We start from the raw sequence: 23421 nt of genomic DNA, 5'->3' as shown, positions 1-23421 counted from the left end.
ATGGAGATTTAAGTTTACAAGGTGAAGGGGTGGGGAAAATTAGTACAAGAACATTTCCTCAGTTCAAACATTTAAATGTCAGCAGTGATGATGATTTAAATTGGGGGGAGTGTCCCTTGCCCTTGCGTCCCTCCTGAAGGTCTCCCCACAAAGGGGTGACCCTGCCTTTGGCGGTGCACCTTGAATACAGCTGACCCAAAGCAGTTGTAATTTGCCTGGGGAAAATTTACCCCCCACCTTCAGCTTGAGGGTAGCTTCTCTCTCAGGCAGCAAAACACAGTGCCAGGCAGAGCCAGAAAGATGGTAAGTTGGCCCAACTGCAGCTGCTGTAAAATGTCCCAGGTGCCTGCCTCTCCTTGCTCCAAGGCTAGCCATTAATAGCTATTTGTAACTACAGACCATTCTATATAAGTCATTGTGTCATTTACCATATTGTTAGTAGAGTGGGCACTTATGAATCACAAAAACAGAGGAAATGCCTCACCCAAAAAGAGGAATGTGAAGAAACTGAGGTAAAAGTGAGGTAAATGTTTAACTGTTATATTCTATTTCAGTAATGTAAGGATGAATGGGTTAACAACAGAAAAAAGGTATGCTTTTTACCTGAGGCATCTTCATGTCCTTAGGCGTGGAACTTTGGCATGAAGCGGGAGTAGGACTGCACTGCCTGGCCACACACCCCAGCACCAATGCACCCACTGGCAACATTCCTAGCAGTGGCACATTTCATGTTAGTGCTAAAAGGGCTTTATGCACATTTAGCATTACTTGTGTTGTAATGCTAAAAGCTTTTAGGGTGCAATCCTATTGTGGTGATCATAAATCTACAAACTCAGAGGCTTATGCTCATCCTATGCAGACTGGGAGGAGCAGTATAGGTGATCTTCATTATCCCATCCTCCTGTCCTGCATTTTGTGCTAGATGGGCTTTTTTCGCCTGTCTAGCTGGAGCCTTTGGAGGGGGAGGGAAGGAGGCTGAAAAGGCCTTAGGATAACTTGTATCCTGGCCTCTCCTTCCTACCCTGCCCACTGAATTACACCCTTTCCTCTGCTCCAAATTCAAGTTCCTGACCTCAGAGAGCAGCTGGCATGATTCTTTCCATGCCAGCTGCAAGGGGGTGAGGGAGGGGATCAGAGATCCAATTCCTCCCTTTGAGGTCAGAGTACTGTTTCCAGTCTTGGAGCTGGGAATCCCAAGTATCAGATGTCTCCTCAGACACTGTCTAGAGGTCATAGGTTTGCTCTCTGAGGAACCCTGATTGGCTAGGCAGGGTTCCCAAAAGCTTGAAGGGGGCTCCTCTTTATGTCCAGGCAGCTGATGAATTCAGTTCTGAAACCTCTCACTCCAGCTCCTTTTGAAAAGCTGTTCATCTGTTTAGGAACATAGGAAGTGCCTTATCCAAAGTCAGACCACTGGTCCATATTGCCTAGAATTGTCTGACTGGTAGTAGCTCTCCAGGGTCTCTGATAGAGGTCATTCCTGTCACCTGCTATTTGGTCCTTTTAGCTGGAGATGCCAGAGAGTGAACATGAATGCAAAGCATGGTACTCTACCACTGGATTATTTGCAATCCCTCTTTCCAACCTTTAATACCGAAAATCTTCAAGAACAGTGTGTGTGCACGTGCGCAAAGCAAAATTATTTCAATACTTTTATAGACATGGAGCAAATCCAGTGTAACTCGTACTTAGGAGTAGAACCATTGAAATGAATGGAACTTAAAATTAATCATTACTAACTTAAATCCCATTTATTTCAATAGGTCTACTGTAGGTAGGATTTACGTTGAATTTTACACATAGCTTCTTATTAATAGTCGTTCCTGACCTATATTTAGAAGATATAAACTTAATCCATGTGTGATATTGTGGCAACTATATATATAAAAAAGCAAACAGGGAAGTGCAAACGTTCTGACACTAAAGGAGCTGCAGCAAAACAAGCTGCTTTTGGTACATGAAGGAATATAAATGGCATTTCTGGTTTTGCTAGATAAGACAGCCCTCTTTTAGATGGAGTATTAGGCAGTTCTAAAAGCAATTCATCTTTCCCATGTAGATTTATATTAAGCTCATTGTGCAGCAAATACATAGCTTGTACATCATGTGTCATCATAATTCTCTCGCCTTCCCCACCGTTAGTTCGGAGGCAGGGTAAGATGGCAAATAAAAGCTGGAAAATGTCCACCCAACTGTAAATGTATCAGGATGGCTCATCATTTCTGAGAGGTGTCACCACTTGATTTGACAGATGTGCCCTAGCCTGCCCATGACTACTAATATTCCATGAATAATATTCATTTTCTGCCTTATATCAGTTAATTTGGAATCTTGCCCAAAGCTTTGGGGAGTTCCACGAAGAAGTGTGATAATGGAGCAGCTCTGATGCATGAATGCATGACAAAATTAATAACCGTTGTTGAAAAATAGTTTCAGCAGGGACTGACTTTATTATGGTGCCATGCTTGGAGATACTTTCTGTCATTAATTTTTAACTACATTTTAGCATATGTTACCCATGCTCATTAACTCAAAATTTAAGTTGTCTGAATCACATGCCATTTTAATATAATATGAGATTTCTTGTATTAATTTCATGAGATCATATTGATTAAAGAAGAAACATGAGGGTTTGAAGTTGACCATGCATGCATGAATTCATCTGGAGCAATCTTTTCTATATATTTGCATGTACGGTTCATATTGTGAACCACTCAGAGAGCTTTGTGTATTGGGCAGTACCGAAATGTAATGAATGAATGAAAAAATGTCCAGATGTTAGGTGTTTTGAGGTTTCAGAACAGCATGAATAACTTCAGTTAATCCAGCCAATCCCCAAAACAAAGCAATTTGCACCACGGTGTATGTACGAGAGTATACGCATACTACCAGTGCACTAAAATATGTCTCTAATGTGTAATATACAACATTATGGCCATTTGACTATCATGAAAGAGGTCAAAAGCCTTTGCTACTGAAAACACCTATCTCCATCATTAAAGATACAGGGTCACAATGAAAAAAGTTTTGGTTTCAGATTGGAGACTGGAACTAAAAGATAGATTCTAAACTAAGAGAAGCTCTCACGAGTGAATATAATATATATCCTTTGGAAACCACTCTAGGGCATTGAGGGAAATTAAAATTAGAGCTGTCTACAAATGGTCTGTCAAAATTCTCCACCCTAATTGGGGGCAGAGAAATTGGGGGGACAATTTCACTGAATTTCTCCAGGGGGCGGAGAAATTCTCAACAGTTTCTGACAGGCAGGGCTCACCATTGGTAGTGGTTCTAGCACAGCACCTTTCTTTTTTTCATAAGGACTTTTAGTAGGGGGGGGTGCTGCCACTACAAGTGGCAGTAGCATCACCTGATTAGATGATTGTACAATGAAAAAGAAAAAGACACTTGCACATAACCCTCGGACACTTCCTAAGTAAGGTAAACACAAAAAACCTGAAACCAACCCATCAAAATTTCTCTGAAATTTTCTTCAACTTTGAATGTTGTTTTCGAAAATAATGTCTTTTTTCATCAAACTGAAAGAGAAAGGTTGAAAAAATATGGAAGAAATTTCTGGCACAGCACTAATTAAAATGCAACGGGACTCAGCCACCCAATCTGCTTGCAGCATCATTGAGAGGACTCCAGTCCTGCCTGCCATCCCAAGAGGCCCATTACCAACATCCTCCACTAGAGGTCACTTTGCACAGAGGACCCTCTCAAACCTGGATCCCCTATGCATGTTTACTTGGAAACACGTCCTGCCACGTTTTTCAGGGCTTATTCTCACATATAGGGTTGCAGCCTACAAAATATTTCTACACATGGGAGAAATTCCTTTGAATTTAGGCCATTAGTCATAACTCACAGCAATCTCTTGAGACCCATCATATTGGTAAATAGAATAAAGAGATAGTGCCCACGTCATATAATAAATCAGCTACAATTTACCAGGTTTTTCTTATACTGTGTCTTCAGGAATTTTTGATAGAAACACTACACTTCTGGATCAAAGACATGTGATAATAGCAATTACTCAGCTGCTTCCATACACTTTTCTTTTGCAAGCAGACCAATACTGAACTCTAGCACGAGACACCAAACATGTTGGTTACCAAATGGATTTAAATAATGGCCTCTGTGCATTAGCATTATGCAGTAATATTAGAATCTGAAGTCTTGCAGTATTACCTGATAGATAGATAAAATAGATTTTTCTATGTAAGTGGCAGAAATCATGCACTTGTTTATTTCTGTCCTGCTCAGGCTTCCTTAACAAATTAATGGTGCAATGTTATGAATATTTACAGGAGGATCATGTAGCCATCTTGAGTTCCTTGCAATAGGAAAAATGTTGGTTATAGATGAAATAAATGAATAAATAAATATTTTGACAGAAAAAGTCCTACAACCATGCTGGCTGAGGGATGCTGGAAGTTGTAGGACTCTTGTCTGCCTAAACATGCATAGGATTGTGCCCTAAATACCTTTGAATTTTCACCTAAGCTAAATTGCACTTGGATGCCTTTGCCTATTCCTGAGATCATTCTAGTAGCTCCTCTTTGCATCTGACCAGTTTGCATTTATCATTTTTTGAATGGACATGATTTAAACTAGGGCTGAAGCACATAAATTTACATCGAAACAACACTTGCCGCTTTTTCTGCTCGTTCGTAACGCCCAGAATCCTTGCTACACAAGCACTCTAAGGCCTAATCTACACCGAGCAGGATATTGCACTATGAAAGTGGTATGAAAGCAGTGTATAAAAGGCAGGAGCCACACTACTGCTTTATAGCGGTATTGAAGTGCACTGACAACTGTTGGGGCCCATTGATACGTGCCAGATACTGCTTTCATAGCGCAATATCCTGCTTGGTGTAGATTAGGCCTTAACTGACTGATGCCCTTACCAGGTGTTCCAGTATTGACTGAGTCATTCAGCTTGCCGTTTCCTCCATGCTTCAAGCAGACTCTCTGCTTAAAAAAAAAAAAAAAACTGCTGCAAGTGCATTTAATCAATCAAATATTCTACCCCACCCCACCCACTTTTGCAAATTATTGATAACAGGAAAATCAATGTTAAGTTGCAAAACTGTTCTGGGAACAGGGGAAATATGATTGGTTGGAGGCAGAATGTTCTTGGGGATGTGCACACTTAAACACATATCCAGATGCACATCTTGCTGAAAGTGATGCAGTATGGACTGATGATATCCATATTTTGATGCCTGTCTGTGCACACTGAGATCTCAATGTTCTCCACAGTACATGTCTTTCAATGGGATATGCATACAGAGGCACCACCTGATGCCCATCTCCATCCATCTTCTGCCCCAACTATGCATCAGGATCTGAATGAGGACACATTGGCCTGGTTTCTTTGGCATTCCCTCTTCACCTGATACCCCTCCCCTTGTGGGCAGTTTTGCACCCTTTCAGAATGGGGTACAACAATTGCTTAAATGGGGAATGCTTTTTGTGGGGGATGAAAATGTTTGTATACTTCATTCCACCTCCCCTACTGTTAGTCTGAAGTCTTACAGTATGCTGCTACTTTGGATTAAGGAATATCTTTCTGTTTTTACAACATTAAGAGACCACTGAGATTTACAGGCAGACAACGCAGTATTAGAGGCTGAAAGTATATTGGTCTCTCTCTCTCTCCCTTTCATTTTAGCCTATACAGAGAAAAATGCCTTTGGGGGGAGGGGGTGGAATCCATATTCCCTTTTGTAATGATATTGCCGTACAACTTAACAATGCTATCTTACAAGCTAAAATGCGCTAGGTACTTAAATGAGAAACCATCCATAACTATGGTCCATTGTGGTTTCCATGTCATAGAATCATAGAATAGCAGAGTTGGAAGGGGCCTACAAGGCCATCGAGTCCAACCCCCTGCTCAATGCAGGAATCCACCCTAAAGCATCCCTGACAGATGCTTGTCCAGCTGCCTCTTGAATGCCTCCAGTGTGGGAGAGCCCACAACCTCCCCAGGCAACTGATTCCATTGTCGCACTGCTCTAACAGTCAGGAAGTTTTTCCTGATGTCCAGCTGGAATCTGGCTTCCTTTAACTTGAGCCCGTTATTCCATGTCCTGCACTCTGGGAGGACACGGACACATTCATTGGTGTTTGATAACACTGTGGCCAAGTTAGTCTTGGCATTTGACATAAATCTCAAAGGGTTGGAAGTGTGTTTACACTATTTTTTTCTTTCTCTTTTTATTTCTATCCTAATAATTATTTAATTATTTGATTTATACCCCCATCTTTCCACCAAAGAAATGGCGCTCAAGGCAGCTAACTATCATAAACACTTTTTAAAAATCACTAAAAACAATAATAAAACAGATACATTAAAACACACATAAAAATACACCTAAAATTACAGAATGAAAACAGCACCCAACTGAACAGACCGTTTTACAAACTGAAAGCCTGCTTGAACAAGAAATATTTTTTTGCCTACCAACAAACCCTTAGGACCTTTCAAAGCATGATGAAAATGGACAAAAGTCACACCCCTCAGGAAAAGACGCAGGGACTTCTTCCGTTATTGTGTTTCAGAAGAGTGCAGTTCTATGTTTCCTAGGGGCAAGAGTTTCCCAGGGGCCATAGGATTTTTTTATGGATCTCCCCTTCTGAGGGCGGAGAGAGCAGCCCATCCTCCCTGACCCTAACCCTATACCAAGCAGGATGTTGCACTATGGAAGCGGTATATAAAAGGCAGGAGCCACACTACTGCTTTATAGCGGTATTGAAGTGCACGGACAACCGTTGGGGCCCACTGACACACATCATATACTGCTTTCACACCTCTTTCATACTGCTGTATCCTGCTTGGTGTGGCTCCTGCCTTTTATATACTGCTTTCATAGTGCAATATCCTGCTTGGTGTAGATGAGGCCTTAGTGTTATTAAATGAAGAATTAGGATCCAGCACCAGCCTGTGTGTGTCTTGCCAGCGATAGTGCAACCTTCTCTGAGATCACTCTCCCTTCCTTTTGTAAGAAATAAATAGAGCAGGGAAAATACAATTATTCTCAGGAGGGGTTCATTATTTGATGTCTGCCACTCCATCAATTCAAATACTACAGGCCTTCTTCCCCACCCCCCATTCCCCAGCCACCCTTGTAATTGCTAAGTGATAACTAAATAACTGATTAATCTGCCCGCATAAACACTGTTGATATAATGTGCCACTAGCATGTCATGGTGACAATGGCCATGGATTTATGATTCTTTCACGTTTCTCTTCTCTGCTTGTATGGTCGATGAACTAGGTTATTTCACAGCCTCTCCAAGGAATCCAAATCCAAATGGCAATGCAAGATTCAGTGGAGGGGAGGGAGGCCTGGAAGGAGTTATTTCAATGTTACTCTCCTGCTACTTTGTTAGTTGCAAAGCTCTGTCTATTCCATTGTCCACTCTGTGCCTTGGTTAAGTATAAATTAGGTTAAATATAACAGACGTGAGAAACCTGTAGGCCTCCAGATATGGTTGGACTACAACTTTCATCATCCCTGAACACTGGCCATATTGAAAGTGGCTGATGGGAGTTGGAGTCCAACATCATTGTGGGGGTCACAGATTACCCTTGGACTATGCAGAATAGAGATTTCAGAAAAAAGTCCCAGCATAGGGTTGCGCCCTAAATTACTTTAATTACTTTTAAAAAAGTGAAAAAATGCAAACCACTTTAAGGATGCTGTTCTTCAAACGAGCAGTGTAAAATTTACAAATAATAAGTAAGCTTCCTTGTAGAACTCCTGAACTCTGTTTCACTTTAAACTGAAGCCAGTGCATTGTCTTAGCAAGGGCCCAGAGGGGAGCAGTTCTGTCACTGATAACTAGTGATGTCATGGGGACAAGGGATGTAAGTAGGTGCCCATGGTCCTCACACAATTATAGCCCATGAAACACAACAGTACTAGTTGGGAAGAAAATTGCATTTCTCAGCAAGATGTTTTCCAGTCTGAGTGCTGGGTGTGTGTGTGGAATACTGTTTCTCCCCACAGAAGAAAAATTACCTCCAGACAACGGCAATTCTGTTGAGGAAAAATGTTCAAATTCCCCACAGCAACTGAAAAATAGCTGCACTTTGGATGGGGGGCATTAAAAACAATACACTGTAAAATTTAGGGCATCCATATGGAAAGGAGGACAGGGCTCCTGTATCTTTAACAGTTGCATAGAAAAAGGAATTTCAGCAGGTGTCATTTGTATGCATGCAGCACCTGGCGAAATTCTCTCTTCATCACAACAGTTAAAACTGGAGGAGCTCTGCCCTCTTTTGTAGAGCGACCAGCTTTAACTGTTGTGATGAAGAGGGAATTTCACCAGGTTCTCCATATATACAAATGACACCTGCTGAAATTTCCGTTTCTATACAACTGTCAAAGATGGAGCCCTGTCCTCCTTTCCATATGACACAATAGAATAATACTAACTAGCACACAACTGCTAAAATATTAAATGATATCAAAAGAACTGGGGTGGTAAACCAAACAAATAGTTTTTCAATAATGAAGCATTTATGAAAACAAATTGATACCAATATCAAAACATAAATGGTTTACAAAAACAGTGATAACAGGATTACAGGCCTCCGGCTTCTTTCACCTGTTTCGCAACTGCTTTGTCAGAGTCAGAATATCACAACTGAAAAACATAGTTGTGATATTCTGACTCTGACAAAGCAGTTGCCAAACAGGTGAAAGAAGCCGGAGGCCTGTAATCCAGTTATCACTGTTTTTGTAAACCATTTATGTTTGGATATTGGTAACAATTTGTTTTCGTAAACGCTTGATTATTGCAAAACTATTTTTTTTGGTTTTTGTAAATTATCATTGTATTCTTACATTTAATATATGTTAAGTTATATAAAATGTTTGTTCACCTTATGATAAGTTAGATAAAATGTCTGTTTACCACCCCAGTTCTTTTGATAACATTTAATATTATAGCAGTTGTGTGCTGGTTAGCATTATTCTATTGTGTCTGTTCCAACTGCTGCCTTCTGTGTTGTTGTATTCTCCTTTCCATATGGTCACCCTACTGTAAATAATACCTGAATTATTTTAATAGGTTAGGAATTTTTCATTTACTGGATATGTAATTGATTATTTAAGATGGTATACATTAGTCCACTTTAAGACCCCTGGGGGGTGGTAGATTTGGCCCCCGAGTTTAAGTTATTTATTTATTTATTTATTTATTTATTTATTTATTACATTTCTACACCGCCCAATAGCCGGAGCTCTCTGGGCGGTTCACCTATGTCAACTGTCAGTGGCTTTCCAAGATTCCAGGCAGGGTCTTTCCTAACTCTGGAGAAGCCAGGAATTGCATCTGGTACTCAATCACTGAACTACAGCCCACTCAAATGAAAGAGCTCAAACATGCTTAATTTTGTGTTGGATTGTGGCTTCTATGTTTAGAAGCAAAATGTCCCTGAGAAGCAGAGAATGGAGGCAAGTTACAGAAGGAGGAGGTAGAGGAGGAGGAGGAGGAGGAGGAGAAACCATCCCCTTCATGACTTGATTGTGAGCTTACAGAGCAATCTGGCAGAGAATTGCTAGAAAAATAATTCTGGACAACAGGGAACTTGATTTGATCCAGTGAGGATCACATCTGTTTATGTTTGTATGCTAGTACATTGATCAACATTGTAGACCATGGGACAAGCCACAGGAGACACAAAACCATGCAGGAGCCAATAGATCAAGGGCATGATTTAAAATATCTGAATAGTTGTAACACCCAAGAAGAGTTGTTGCTGCTACTCTTGTTCATGTGCTTGTCTACATTTGAAGTTTAATTGCCCAGAGAGCTTTGGCTATTGGGCTGTATAAAATGCAATAAATAAATAAATAAGAGCAGATCTCACATAGAATGCTTTATTTCATCCCTGGATACCCAGTGGTTTTTTTAACATAAGAATTTCATTGTGGCTCCAACTTTGAGAAGACTTTTCATAGATGATGTTATTGAGTAAATATCCCACAGAGAACTTCTGCACTTTAGAGAAGTGAGTCTCCTCTCTCCAGCTGAGTGGCTTCTCTGACATGGTAAATGGATTGCAGCCTAACTTTTCACGTTAGGAAATCTGGCCTAAACACTCCCAATCAATGGCATTTCTGATCATACTGTTAAAGAAATTGTAGCATTTTGTAAAATTATTTTGATCGAGCATTGTAAACCTCAAGTGTTGGGATTATATAAAACGTGGGGTGCTCCTTTTCAGGAATTTAGCCAGTCATATCCAGTTCTAGGATACTCCGTTCTATTCCCTCCTTATCCCTTGATTTTTCATTTCCCCTCTCCCAGACAGCATGCTATAGCCATTGGGCATGCTCAGTCTTCTTTGGGCTGGTTTAAGTCTGCCCCTGTCTCAGCTTTAGTGGGGTTCACCAAAAGACTTTTTGTACTTCTGCAAATCCTAGGTTCCCCCCAAGCCTGCTGATGCCTTCCTCTTGTGCATAGATGGTGCTATTTTAACTACATAAGGATCCACACTTGGAGACTGAACTTGGTTTTGATACTGAGGTGAGATTTTTTTCATAACATCCTGTCACTACACCAGTGGCTTGAGAACCATCCATCCATATAGTTATTCATCACCAATGAATGGTAGCCCACGTGGAACTTGATAAACCTCTGGTTTTTGCTGATAGCTCAAAAAGGAGGAGTTGCAGGAAACTGGCAGGCCATAATACATAGTTGGTGGGCAGCAACCTGGCTTCCATTGGTAATGCTGATGCTCCTGCCATCCTCTCTGCTGTCCAACACACACACACACATGCGATGCAGCTGTGGCTGTTGCATATCACCAACAGTTGCTGATGTTCTTCATCCCCTTGGATGTGTTTACCCAGCCACAGCACTATTTATTTAGGTATTTATTACATTTGTATCCCACCTTTCCTCCAAGGAGCCCAAGGTGGGATACATGGCCCACCTCCTCTCTATTTAATCCTCATAACAACCCTGGGCCTTGCTAGACCTGCCGGGATAAGCCGGCAGGGAGGCGGGGCGATGGCGCGTTAGAGGAGGCTTCAGTGCGGCCTGGGGCCGGATTCCCCTGTGCGTCATGTGGAAGCACAGCAGGGAAACCGGCTCTCAAGGCGCGCTAAGGCCTCGTCTAGCAACGCCCCCTGTGAGGTAGGTTAGGATGCGAGTCATTAACTGGTCTAAAGTCACTCAGTTTGCTTCATGGTAGAGTGGGGACTAAAACCCAGGTCTCCCTAGTCCTAGTCCAATGCCATAACCACTAGACCACAATGGGAGCAAAGCCACCACTCAGTTCCATTCCACAGTGAGTAGCCACCATGTTAGATTCCCTAGGGTGCAATACCCAATGCCAACGCGAGGAATTGCATTTTAGTGACTGCTTCATGGTGGCTGGTTGCTATAGAACAGAGCTGAGGGGTAGTTATGCTCTGATAATAAACACCACTGTCAGATAAATATGTCCAGGAGAAAGATGAAGGAGGTGAATGAATGAAGATGGCAGTAGTGGAGAGCAGCAGCAGCTGTTCCACAGCACAGGTTGATGGTGGCAGAGGCACCCGGCAGAGGTTCTGGTGGCAGGGTCAGCAGCGTTGGCAGTGGGCCCTTCTGAACTCCTGGGGCCATCAGCAAGTACTTAATCATTCTAACCCTGCTGGTGAGCTGTGTTTAGCTTGGTGGGTCACAAATTGTGCACTCTATAGTCAGTATTTTCCCTGATACAAATACTCCCTAAACTCATTCTTCTGTTGTCCTAAAACAACCACAACAACAACAATCCAAAAAAAACCTGAATTCTTTTGTTTGTGGAGAATCTTAAAACAAATCAAGTGGCAGGAATTTTAAACTACATGTTTTAAATAGTCTTGGGGGTCTAGTAGAATTCAGTGGATCATGGGCCCTTTTCTTATTCTAAAAATGCTATTATAATTAAGGGAGTTATCAAGGCAGTAAATAATATTCTGTACAGTGTTTAGAAGAATATGCACTTTCCACATCATTTTATTTATCTCAGTTGCATCACGGGCAGTAATTGTCATGAAACAAATAATGTTCTATAAATCAAATATTAAAAGTGAGCCCCACTGTTTACAGGAATTAGAGTTGGTGCTGTGATAATTGTTCATGCCACTTTAGACAGTCAGGAGTAAGACAGTTGTAACTCAATTTTAATGGCTTAAAAACAAATATTTACCGATTCTAATGGCCTCTCTCTCATGTAAAATGTTACCATTTGGAGTGCACAAGTAATTTATTTAAATAAATGTATGTACAAGGATAATGCAGGGAAAACTCTACAGAATTCAGTACAATGGTTGCATGCACTGGGGGTGAAACTGGCTGGTCTTCTAGCAATGGAACATGGACTGAAAACTAGGGGAAAGATTGAAGACAGGCTGTTATTTCCATCACCACATTGCAGGATCTTCATACCTGTAGCAGAAGGAGAAAGAGAAGGGGAATAAAAGAGAATTTAAGGTAATCTATATTTTTTAGGGCCATTATAAGTTTATTTATGGTCAGTTACCATCTGCAGCCCAATCCATAGTATTTTTACACAATTATGGTTCTGGGTGATTGCAAGCAAGATGGATCCATCTTGGCTTTATATTTGACTCCTCACTCTCCTTTACTCCTCACATCGAGGCAGTAGCTAAATCCTGTCGTTTCTTCCTGTATAATATTGCCAGGATTCAACCATTTTTGTCTGTCTCTTCTGCCAAGACTCTCGTTCACGCACTGGTTATCTCTCGGTTGGACTACTGCAACCTTCTTCTCTCTGGCCTTCCCTCGTCTCACATCAGTCCGCTGGTCTCTGTCCACCACTCTGCCGCTAAGATCATCTTCTTGGCCCGCCGCTCTGACCTTGTCACTCCACTTCTGAAATCTCTTCATTGGCTTCCAATTCACTCCAGAATCCAATATAAACTTCTCCTGCTGACCTTCAAAGCTCTTCACGGTCTAGCTCCTGCCTATCTCTCCTCTCTCATCTCACACTATCGCCCCGCTCGTGCTCTCCGCTCCTCTGATGCCATGCTTCTCGCCTGCCCAAGGACCTCCACTTCCCTTACTCGGCTTCGTCCTTTTTCTTCTGCTGCCCCTTACGCCTGGAACGCTCTTCCAGAACACTTGAGAACTACAAACTCAATCACTGCTTTTAAAACTCAGCTAAAAACTTTTCTTTTCCCTATAGCCTTCAAATATTGAGTTTGTTCTGACTCTATACTGTTAGCTTCACCCTACCCAGTGCCTGTTTACACTTCCCTGTGCCTGTTTGCATTCTCCTTCCCTCTTTATTGTTTACTACAACTTATTAGATTGTAAGCCTATGCGGCAGGGTCTTGCTATTTACTGTGTTAATTGTACAGCACCATGTACATTGATGGTGCTATATAAATAAATCAATGAACAAAAAACCTACGGTTTATAAAACAACGTTAAGGCCCTACACTTTCCCACCAAGCACCAAAAAGCGGGGAAATTGGGAGTTAAGGCTCGCCAGCCTTAACGCCACATCCTCCCTAAGGAGGCAGAAAGTACCAGTGAAATTCTCATTCTGCCAAAGCAGATAAACCATGAGGACAGGATGGAGAATAGGATATGCAGAGGTGACTGTGGGGTTGTGGAAAACTGATGACGAACAACTTAGAGCCACCTACTTCTTTTTTTGTTTAGAGCAGCCCTTCCCCAACCTGGTGCCCTCCAAAGGTGTTGGACTGCGACGATCTATCATTGCAAGTCAGTATGTCCCATGGTCAGGAATGCTGGGACAGCAGGATGGGGAACGTAGGGGGGCGCCTCCAGGCAAGCCCCCCCCCCCCACCTCACCCTGCTTACCTGCTCTGTCGTCGTTGGGCCCGGCCTTGAACAGAGTGCCCTGGTGCACCCAGAAGCAAGGCCACACTTGCAGCCTTGCTTCTGGGTGGTCCCAGGGGCTCAATTCAAGCCTGGGCCAGGTGACGACGGAGCAGGTAAGAACCCACACACACACACCTGGCCCCTTACCTGGACCTGCTGCTACTGCTGCACAAAGTGCGGCAGCTCCAGCCAACCCCCCTTCTGCCTGGCCCCTTACCTGGAGCTGCCACTGCACAAACTGTTGCGGTGGCAGCTCCAGGCAAGCCCCCCCCCCCCCCCGCACCCAACCACTTACCTTCTCCGTCATGGCCTGACCCATGCTTGAATCGAGCCCCTGAGTCCACCCAGAAGCAAGGCTGCAGGTGCGGACTTGCTTCCGGGTGGACCAGGGCACTCGATTCAAGCCAGGGCCCAGCGACAACGGAGCAGGTAAGTGGGGTGGGCTGGGGTGGGGGCTTGCCTGGAGCCGTTGCTGCAGTTTGCACAGCAGTGGCAGTGGGTCTAGGTAAGGGCCCAGGCAGGAGGGGGCTGCTTACCTGCTCCATCGTCCCCAGGCCCAGGCTTGAATTGAGGTTCTGGATGGACCAGGGTGCTCAGTTCAAGTCCAGGCCCAGTGACGATGGAACACGTAAGTGGGTTGGGGCTTACCTGGCAGCAGAGCCAGGCAGGAGGGGGTGGGGTTTCTTACCTGCTCCGTCGTCGCAGTCCAACACCTTTGGAGGGCACCAGGTTGGGGAAGGGCTGCTCTAAACAAAAAAAGAAGTAGGTGGCTCTAAGTTGTTCGTCATCAGTTTTCCACAACCCCACAGTCACCTCTGCATATCCTATTCTCCATCCTGTCCTCATGGTTTATCTGCTTTGGCAGAATGAGAATTTCACTGGTACTTTCTGCCTCCTTAGGGAGGATGTGGCGTTAAGGCTGGCGAGCCTTAACTCCCAATTTCCCCGCTTTTTGGTGCTTGGTGGGAAAGTGTAGGGCCTTAACGTTGTTTTATAAACCGTAGGTTTTTTGTTCATTGAATTTCATGGCTTTTTATAAAGGATAACGAGCCCTTCCCTCTTTTAAATGCGGTTACTGTAGTATAGCTCCTGCAGCTTTCACTGTTGTGATGAAAAGGAGATTTCACCAGGTTCTCCATATAAACAAATGACACCTGGTGAAATTCCCTTTTCATCAGAACAGTGCACGCTGCAAGAGCTATACTAGAGTAATCAGATACAAAAGAGGTCAGGGCTCCTGCAGCTTGCACTGTTGTGATGAAGAGGGGATTTCACCAGGTTCTCCATATATACAAATGACACCTGCTGAAATTCCCTTTTTGATGCAACTGTTAAAGATACAGGAGCCCTGTGCTCCTTTTCATATGGTCACAGGAGCAGGGGGCTGGTGACTCCGATGTCAGTGGGGCTATGAATCCGTGCGTACATAAATCCTACAATCCTATGCAAGGTTAGACATAAAATCCTACAATTCTATGCATATAGCCATGGATTCATAGACCCACTGACATCGGAGTCACCAGCCCCACCTTGTGACCATATGCAAAGGAGTACAGGGCTCCTGTATCTTTTACAGTTGCATAGAAAAGGGAATTTCAGCAGGTGTCACTTGTATTCATGCAGCACCTGGTGAAATTCCCTCTTTATCACAGCAGTGAAAGCTGCAGGAGCTATACTAGAGTGACTCCATTTAAAACAGGGCAGGGCTCCTGCAGCTTTCACTGTTGTGATGAAGAGGGAATTCCACCAGGTTCTCCATATATACAAATGACACCTGGTGAAATTCCCTTTTCTATGCAACTGTTAAAGATACAGGAGCCCTGTGCTCCTTTTCATATGGTCACAGGGGCAGGGGGCTGGTGACTCCGATGTCGGTGGGGCTATGAATCCGTGTGTACATAAATCCTACAATCCTATGCAAGGTTAGACATAAAATCCTACAATCGTATGCATATACCCACGGATTCATAGACCCACTGACATCAGAGTCACCAGCCCCCCCTTGTGACCATATGCAAAGGAGTACAGGGCTCCTTTATCTTTAACAGTTGCACAGAACATGGAATTTCACCAGTTGTCATTTGTATGCATGCACCTCCTGGTGAAATTCTCTCTTCATCACAACATTTAAAGCTGCAGGAGCCCTGCCCTCTTGACCAGACACAAAAGAGGCAAGGCTCCTGTGACTTTAAATGTTGTGATGAATCCCAGGTGGATTCCTGCATTAAGAAGTGGGATGGACTAGATGCCCTCATAGGCCCCCTTTTCAACTCTGCTATTCTACGACTCTATGAACATGGGCAGAGTGCATTGCCTGTGGCTGATGTGAGCCAAACATGCAACGATAACTGGAGGGAGGAAGTTCTCCCTAACTGCCAGCTAAATTCCTGCATTAAGAAGGGGGTTGGACTAGATGCCCTCATAGGACCCTTTTCAACTCTGCTATTCTACGATTCTATGAACATGGGCAGAGTGCATTGCCTGTGGCTGATGTGAGCCAAACATGCAACGATAACTGGAGGCCGGACGTTTTGCCAACCCTACCAGCTGAATTCCTGCATTAAGAAGGGGATTGGATTCTTTATTGTTTATAAATTAAAAATTATAAATTTTAGTGATAGATACATGAGTGTATTAGTGGTAAGTTAGATAGAATACTAATGTATTAGTTAGTGTAAAACCTGAGTTTGTTGCAGTTTTTGTCACGGACTTTTGCGTTCGGGTGTACTTACTGTATCCAGAAAGTGTTTTTAATAAACAACACCTCCCTCCAAAAAAACTCAACTTGCTTTTTCACAAAACACAGATGTGACTTTATATAGCCATCTATTTCATGGTCACATGTATTTTATATTTATATTTTATCTTTGCCTTGTAGCTCCTTTGTAGTTCTGACTGGCTATAACTGAAACCTAGAGCGGATTCACCACCCCACTGACATCAGAATCACAAGCCACTGCTGGATTTAGCATGTCTCGCTCCTGTAGAGTGACCATATTCAAAGAAGTACAGGGTTCCTGTACCTTTAACAGTTGCGTAGAAAAGGGGGTTGGACTGGATGGCCTCGTAGGCCCTTTCCAACTCTGCTATTCTATGATTCTATGATTGGGGTAGTTTATGCGCTCTCTCTCTCTCTCTCTCTCTCTCTCTCTCTCTCTCTCTCTCTCTCTCTCTCACACACACACACACACACACACACACACACTCAAACCCAAATATGTGGCAGTGTAGTGCAATGGTTAGTGTGTCAGGCAGGTTCTAGTCCCCACTTGATCATGAAGCTCACTGGCTAACTTTGGACCAATCACTGACTCTCAGCCTCACCTACTTCACTGGGTTGTTGTGGCTATTAAATGGACAACAGGAGAACTATGTATGCCACCTTGGGTTGCTTGCAAGAGGGAAAAAAGGTTTCTCCCATATACCTTTCCATGTGGCTAGGGTGATGAATTCAAAGGAGTACAGGGCTCTTCTATCTTTTACACTTGTATAGAAAAGGGAATTTCAGCAGGTCTCACTTGTATGCATGCAGCACCTGGTGAAATTCCCTCTGCGTCACAACAGTTAAAGCTGCAGGAACCCTGCCCTCTTGACCAGATACAAAAGAGGGAAGGCTCCTGTGACTTTAATTGCTGTGATGAAGAGAGAATTTCACCAGGTGCTGCATACATACAAGTGACACCTGCTGAAATTCCCTTTTCTATGCAACTGTTAAAGATACAAGAAGCCTGTCCTCCTTTTCATTTGGTCACCCTATGTTTAGATTGTTCCAAAAGTGCCGACAACTATTTTATACATCTGAGTTTCTGTCTAAACTTGCATAGGATTGTAGGTTTTTCTGTCTAAAGATGCATAGGATTGTAGGTAACAAGATCCTTCTTGCTTTCTTAAAAGAACTACCTGTTGTTACTAAGCCTAAAAGAGACCTGTCTAAAAGACAGTAAATAATAGGCAGAACTAGACACTTAATTCTATCGGGCCAAGAAATCCTATACACACTTTCTTGGGAATAAGTCCACTGAACTCTGGTACTTACTTCTGAGTAAACATGCACTGCAGTAAACCTTCCTTTCCTCATGCCATCTAATGGATTTATATTCGGCCTTTTTCCTCCAAAGAACCCAAGATAGTGTACATAATCCTCCTCCCTGTTTTATTCTTCGTCCTCCATATAAAAGTTAGATGCAAGTTAAAGCCATCAATTATACATGTGATCATCAAAAGGTACCAAAGAATAAGGGCAGAGGCCCATTCCTTATGCATCAGAGCTTGCTTTCAGTAGTACTACCCACTGGAATTAATAATACTTTATACTGTTAGTTTCACCCTACCCTGTGCCTGTTTACACTTCCCTGTGCCTGTTTGCATTCTCTTTCCCTCCTTACTGTTTACTATGATTTTATTAGATTGTAAGCCTATGCGGCAGGGTCTTGCTATTTACTGCGTACTTTGTACAGCACCATGTACAGTCATGGTGCTATATAAATAAATAAATAAATAAATAATAATAATAATAATAATAATAGGGTTGATTCCTGCATTGAGCAGGGGGTTGGACTGGATGACCTTGTAGGCCCCTTCCAACTCTGCTATTCTGTGAGCAGGCGGAGAGCGAAGGGAGGTAAGGGAGCGCGGGGTGGGGGGACGTTGGGGAGTGAGGGGTGGGGGGGCCCATCGCGCGGAATCCCTCCCCGCACACACACACCAGCAGGTCTTAGCCTCCCGCCGCTGCCACGGTAGGCAGCAGCGGAGGCCAGGGGATACATATACACACACGCGGGGGGGGGGAGAGGATTACGTTACCTCCTTCCTCATCGCAGGCCCGCTGGGAAATGGAGTTTTCAGCATAAGAGGAAGTGACGTCACTTCCTCTTATGCTGAAAACTCCATTTCCCAGCGGGCCTGCGACGAGGAAGGAGGTAACGTAATTCTCTCTCTCCCCCCCCCCCCGGCTAGGGCCCCCCCTCCACTCTCCAACATCCCTCCACCGCGCGGTCACTTACCTTTCTCCTTCACCTCCCGTTCCAGGCTTCGAAGCCAGGACGGGGGTTTGGAGGTGGACTCTTTAGAGCGGTGCACCAGATGGTGTAGCACTCTAAAGTGTCCCCCTCCAACTCCCCGTCCTAGCTTCGAAGCCTGGACCGGGAGGTGAACGGAGAAAGGTAAGTAATACCTCCTCTCCTCCCCCTCCTACCCGGCTAGGGCCCCCCCCCACCGTCCACCCCCCCCCCCCGCCGCGCGGTCACTTACGTTCCTATTATCACCTCCCGGTCCAGGCTTCGAAGCCAGGACGGGGAGTTGGAGGCGGACGCTTTAGCGCTCTAAAGCATCCGGCTCCAACCCTCCGTCTTGCCTTCTAAGCCTGGACCGTGAAGTGATCATAGGAACGTAAGTGACCGCGCGGATGCCCCAGCGCGGCCCAGTCCCGTCCCGCAGGGCCCGGCCTGCCGCCACCGTAGCAACTACGGGGCGGCGGCGCGGCCCAGGGGATTCCCCCCAAAACCCGGTCCTGGCCTCCCGCCACTGCAGCGGTAGGCAGCAGCGGGGACCAGGAAATCACCCCTCCCCACCCCGCACAACATCACTTACCGTCCTCCACCGTCCGTCGCAAGATTAAATTTAGGCCGCGGCTTTAAGCGGAAGTAAAGACCTTGGCCTTTACTTCCGCTTAAAGCCATGGTGTAAATTTAATCTTGCGACGGACAGTGGAGGAGGACGGTAAGTCTCCGCTTCCCCCCCCCCCCCCCCGGGCCTGGGAGGCAAGCTCCCTCACCCCACTTACCTGGCCCGTCGGGGATGAGCGCCGGCCGCGCTCTCCCTGCTTCTCCGTTTCCCTCTGGGGATTCTGAAGCTCACGCGCATGCGTGAGCTTATCAGATTCCCCATTGAGAAACATGGGGATTTTAAAAATTAATTAAAAATTGATGGAACGGTCTTTCGAAAAAAGAAAGGCCATTCCATCAATCGGATGGATAGGGGAATTTAATCCTGTTTATGCATTCCCCCGGGAGGCTTCCCCTTTTGCGCTACGAGTGCGCAAAAAAAAAGTCGCCACCCCCCGAGAAAAACAAAGCAGATTGTGACGGACAGACTTTCTCTCCCTTTTACTCCTTTAAACTCCCACCCAGACCTCAATATTTCAGGAATCTCCCTGAAACGCGCAGGGAATGTAAAGCCAGCATTTCTTTCTGGCAGTACCGCGTTTCAGAAAGATTCCTGAAATAGTTTTCATTTTAGGACCCTAAATTCCCCTTCCCCCCCGCTAAATAAATTATAATGGTGGAATGCTCAGATTACTGATGGGCCTTAACATACAGCAGCCACTATCGTGGCTGCTGTAATAATAATAATAATAAAATAAAATCCAGGAGATTGGATCCAGATTGGACTTTCCTGCCCGCTCCATCCCACGACAATCATTCTAGCTCCCTAAAAACGCTACACAGAAAGTCAGTGGATCCTGCTGAATGGGGTGAGCTGCAGTTTTGTGGAATCGATTCTGGGGACCGTCCATGAAAGGAGCCCTTTCTCTTGTGGCTGGTTCCTTCCCTTCACAGAAGGCAGAATAGAACAATGGGGATCTGTCAGATTTATTTTAAGAATGTGACTCCTGATTAAGACAAGCCTGAATCTGATTCTATTCTGGAGGAGCTAATCCAGTAATGATAATTTATATGCCACTGAAAAAGTCAGCAAGGTTGATATGCTTCTGGTCACTGAGCTGGTAGCATATTTATCAGTGGCTTCTCTTTCTCTCTCTTTCTTAATGAAGGGCATTATTTTGTTAACAATGTGCTGAAAGGTTTTTGTATTTTATACATTTCAGTATTGATTTTTTAACATTTAATTATATGCAATTATAAACCGAGTTTAAAAAAGTCACGTTATGTTGTAAGTTATTATTTCTGAATTTAATAGTGGATTTGATCCAGATTTAGGCATGTGCAACTGGGCTGTTAGCAGCTGACTTTCCTCCCCTGGCAGTCCCTCCAACCACTTGTAACAATGCTACATAGTGGGTCAGCAGACCCTACTGACTGGGGTAGGTTGTGGTCCAGGTGATAGAGACGAAGGGGAGATCCCTGAAAATTAGGTAGAGGCACTTTCCATAAAAGGAGCTCTGCCTGTGTTTCAGGGAACACCCCACCCCACCCCACTCCACACACACCACAGCTTACCCAATTCAGCAGGGTACCCTGACCCACTCTGTAATTAAGATTCTCAAGAAACTGGATGGGCTGCCATGAGGAAGAAGGGACAAAGTTGCGCAACTAGGCCAGTTCCACCAGCCTATTTGCACATGACTACATTTGGATCCACCCCCTATTGTTTCTTCCTTTGAGGTGAGTTCAATGGGACTTACTCCCAAATAAGTGCGCCCAGGAATACAGCCAGTTCACACTATTTTATTGTTATAAACCTGGAATGTGGGGAGCAATGCACACCTCCTCCAATCATCACATGCAGGGTGTTACATGGGATCCGGGGCCTATACATGGACATTCCTGCACCCTCAAAAACCTGCTTTCATGATCTGCCAGTATGGATGGATTGCACATAGAGCGAACAGATGTAAACCAATGAATGCTGGTCACATGTGACAGTCTACATATGGTGGAAGATAATAAGCTCCATCACACCAGTGATTTACTGCACACTCCCCATGCAGTTTTGCAGCCCAATACATGATGTCATCCATGTCCTGCACACATTTCGGCTCTTATCCTCCACGTTTCATTTCTTTTTGGAGCACATAAAGACTGGATTATTTTCCCTCCTTGCGAAATAAATGCTCTCCTCCCTCCCGTGTATTTCTGTGGTTGCGTTCTATTGACCATCCCATTCTTTGTGGGGGGCGTGTGTGTCTAAGGGCGGTCTCGCTAACAAAAGAGAAGGGCGGAGTGGTTCCCTATTCAACCGTGAAGGGGGAGAGAGAGAGGTCCCATTGAACTCCATGTTCTTACTTCTGAGTAGGCATTTTCACCTTAAAAGAAATGTGGAAAATGCACCCTCCTTGCCCACAGCGCCCTCATTTTTAAAGATAAAAAGATCAAAATTGGCACGGTGAAAGCTCTTAAGGAGGGCTTTAGCCACACCAAGTTTGAATCAGATTGGGTCATCCCTTGATTTTAAGAGATTTTAAAAATGGAAATTAAATGGTTGGTGCTGTGTCCCTCGGAAACCCCACAGCTTCCCTCCCCCAGGTGACGGTAAGGTAATCCCGATGTGGAGGAGGGAGACCGGGACTTTTGGGCAGCCATCTGGGGACCGGAGCCACCCCTGCCCTTCACCTGGTGGAAGGTGACCAATTGCAGGTCGCCTTCCACCAAGCACCACCCAGCCATGCCTCCGCTGTGACTCCAGAGTGAGGTGAGGAGCTGTCTTGATGTCGTCTTGCGTGTCCTCACTTCACTCTGGAGAAAAAAGTTGGGCTAAGTCTCTGACTTTTTTTCTCTGCCACTTTGGCGGAAAGCCCCAGGGTGGGGGGGCGTGATTGCAGCTGCGTCGTATAATCGATGACGCGCCACCGTGCACCCACCATGGGGCTTTCCAAGTGTTTAGACAACCCCATTGTGACTTTAACATCAAGTCAGGTTTTTTCCCCTCTCCCTATTACCCCCTTTTCCCTGCCAAGCCTGCTTTTTTGTAACATCTTGCCTAATGAAGCTCTCTGGAGATCTGAGATCTTTTGGTTGGCCTCATAATACTAATATGGATTTGGGTGTGGGGGGGGGGTTATGTTCAACGTGGCTAGCTTTGTTTGTTTTTGTCTTTGTGGGGTAGTTATCATATATCAGCATTTTAGATAAAAAACCTACCAATAAAAGACAAGTTGAGGGACAAAATTGCCTGCTATACAATTATCCAGTGATTCGTTCTGTGTACAGGAGTTATCTGGTGCAATGCTGACCCACTCTTAAGTGGAGAGAGCATTCCACCCTCACCAAAGGATGTGAAAATGCAGAGCCGCCCTTCGGTGGAAGAAAATAAGCAGCTATGTGTGCTTCAAAAATGCACTCAGAGTGCTGGAACAAGACCTATCTTGGTTTATTGTCTATTCTCAAATCTAGTTGATTGCCTATTAAACTGGATCTGAAACACATAGTTCCTAAGGGATCCTCAAGAAAACAGGGACAAATTCCTTCAATATTGTACCCTAGTACCATGCGGTGTTCCTTGTTAAAGTCTCTTTAGTTGCTGTGCGCAAGAAAATAGATTCTTGTAAATAGTCATTTGTCTCAATACCTATCAAAAGACGATCAAAAATGTCTGGGGTCATTTAGCTAAATCTCTTTACACATCCCTTTGAATACTGCAGCATTGGAAATAGGATTTGGGGGAGGGAGTCAATAAGAATAACTGCAGAACAATTTTAAGCTTACAGTGAATGGTCATTGCATTCACCTAAGAAATAGATGGCTGTTTTATGCTAAGCCATAAAACAGAAATATCCCCCATCAGCCATTGATCCTTATCTCTGATTCCCATTCGCATTCAAAAATGGTTTTAAAACCTCAGACTCTGACTTCAGGAGAACATGTC

The 23421-nt window shown here is 44.2% G+C and overlaps 2 protein-coding genes across 2 annotated transcripts in view; one reads left to right on the top strand and one right to left on the bottom strand.

Moving 5' to 3' along the window:
* CDCP1 (CUB domain containing protein 1) overlaps window positions 1-23421 on the top strand; it is a 451994-nt gene that overhangs the window by 319035 nt on the left and 109538 nt on the right. The gene's annotated exons all lie outside the window — the stretch shown is intronic.
* NPY (neuropeptide Y) overlaps window positions 12225-23421 on the bottom strand; it is a 28564-nt gene continuing 17367 nt past the window's right edge. Inside the window, exon 4 of the mRNA XM_063119571.1 lies at window positions 12225-12453. Within this exon, the coding sequence (XP_062975641.1) occupies window positions 12429-12453 (25 nt within the window). The 3' untranslated portion in view covers window positions 12225-12428. The remainder of the gene's footprint in view (window positions 12454-23421) is intronic.

Source organism: Elgaria multicarinata, chromosome 1 (genome assembly GCF_023053635.1).
Source record: "Elgaria multicarinata webbii isolate HBS135686 ecotype San Diego chromosome 1, rElgMul1.1.pri, whole genome shotgun sequence".
In the NCBI taxonomy this organism is placed as follows: Eukaryota; Metazoa; Chordata; class Lepidosauria; order Squamata; family Anguidae; genus Elgaria; species Elgaria multicarinata.
Note: the sequence above shows the minus strand (reverse complement) of the source record. Positions and strands in the feature narration are given on the sequence as shown.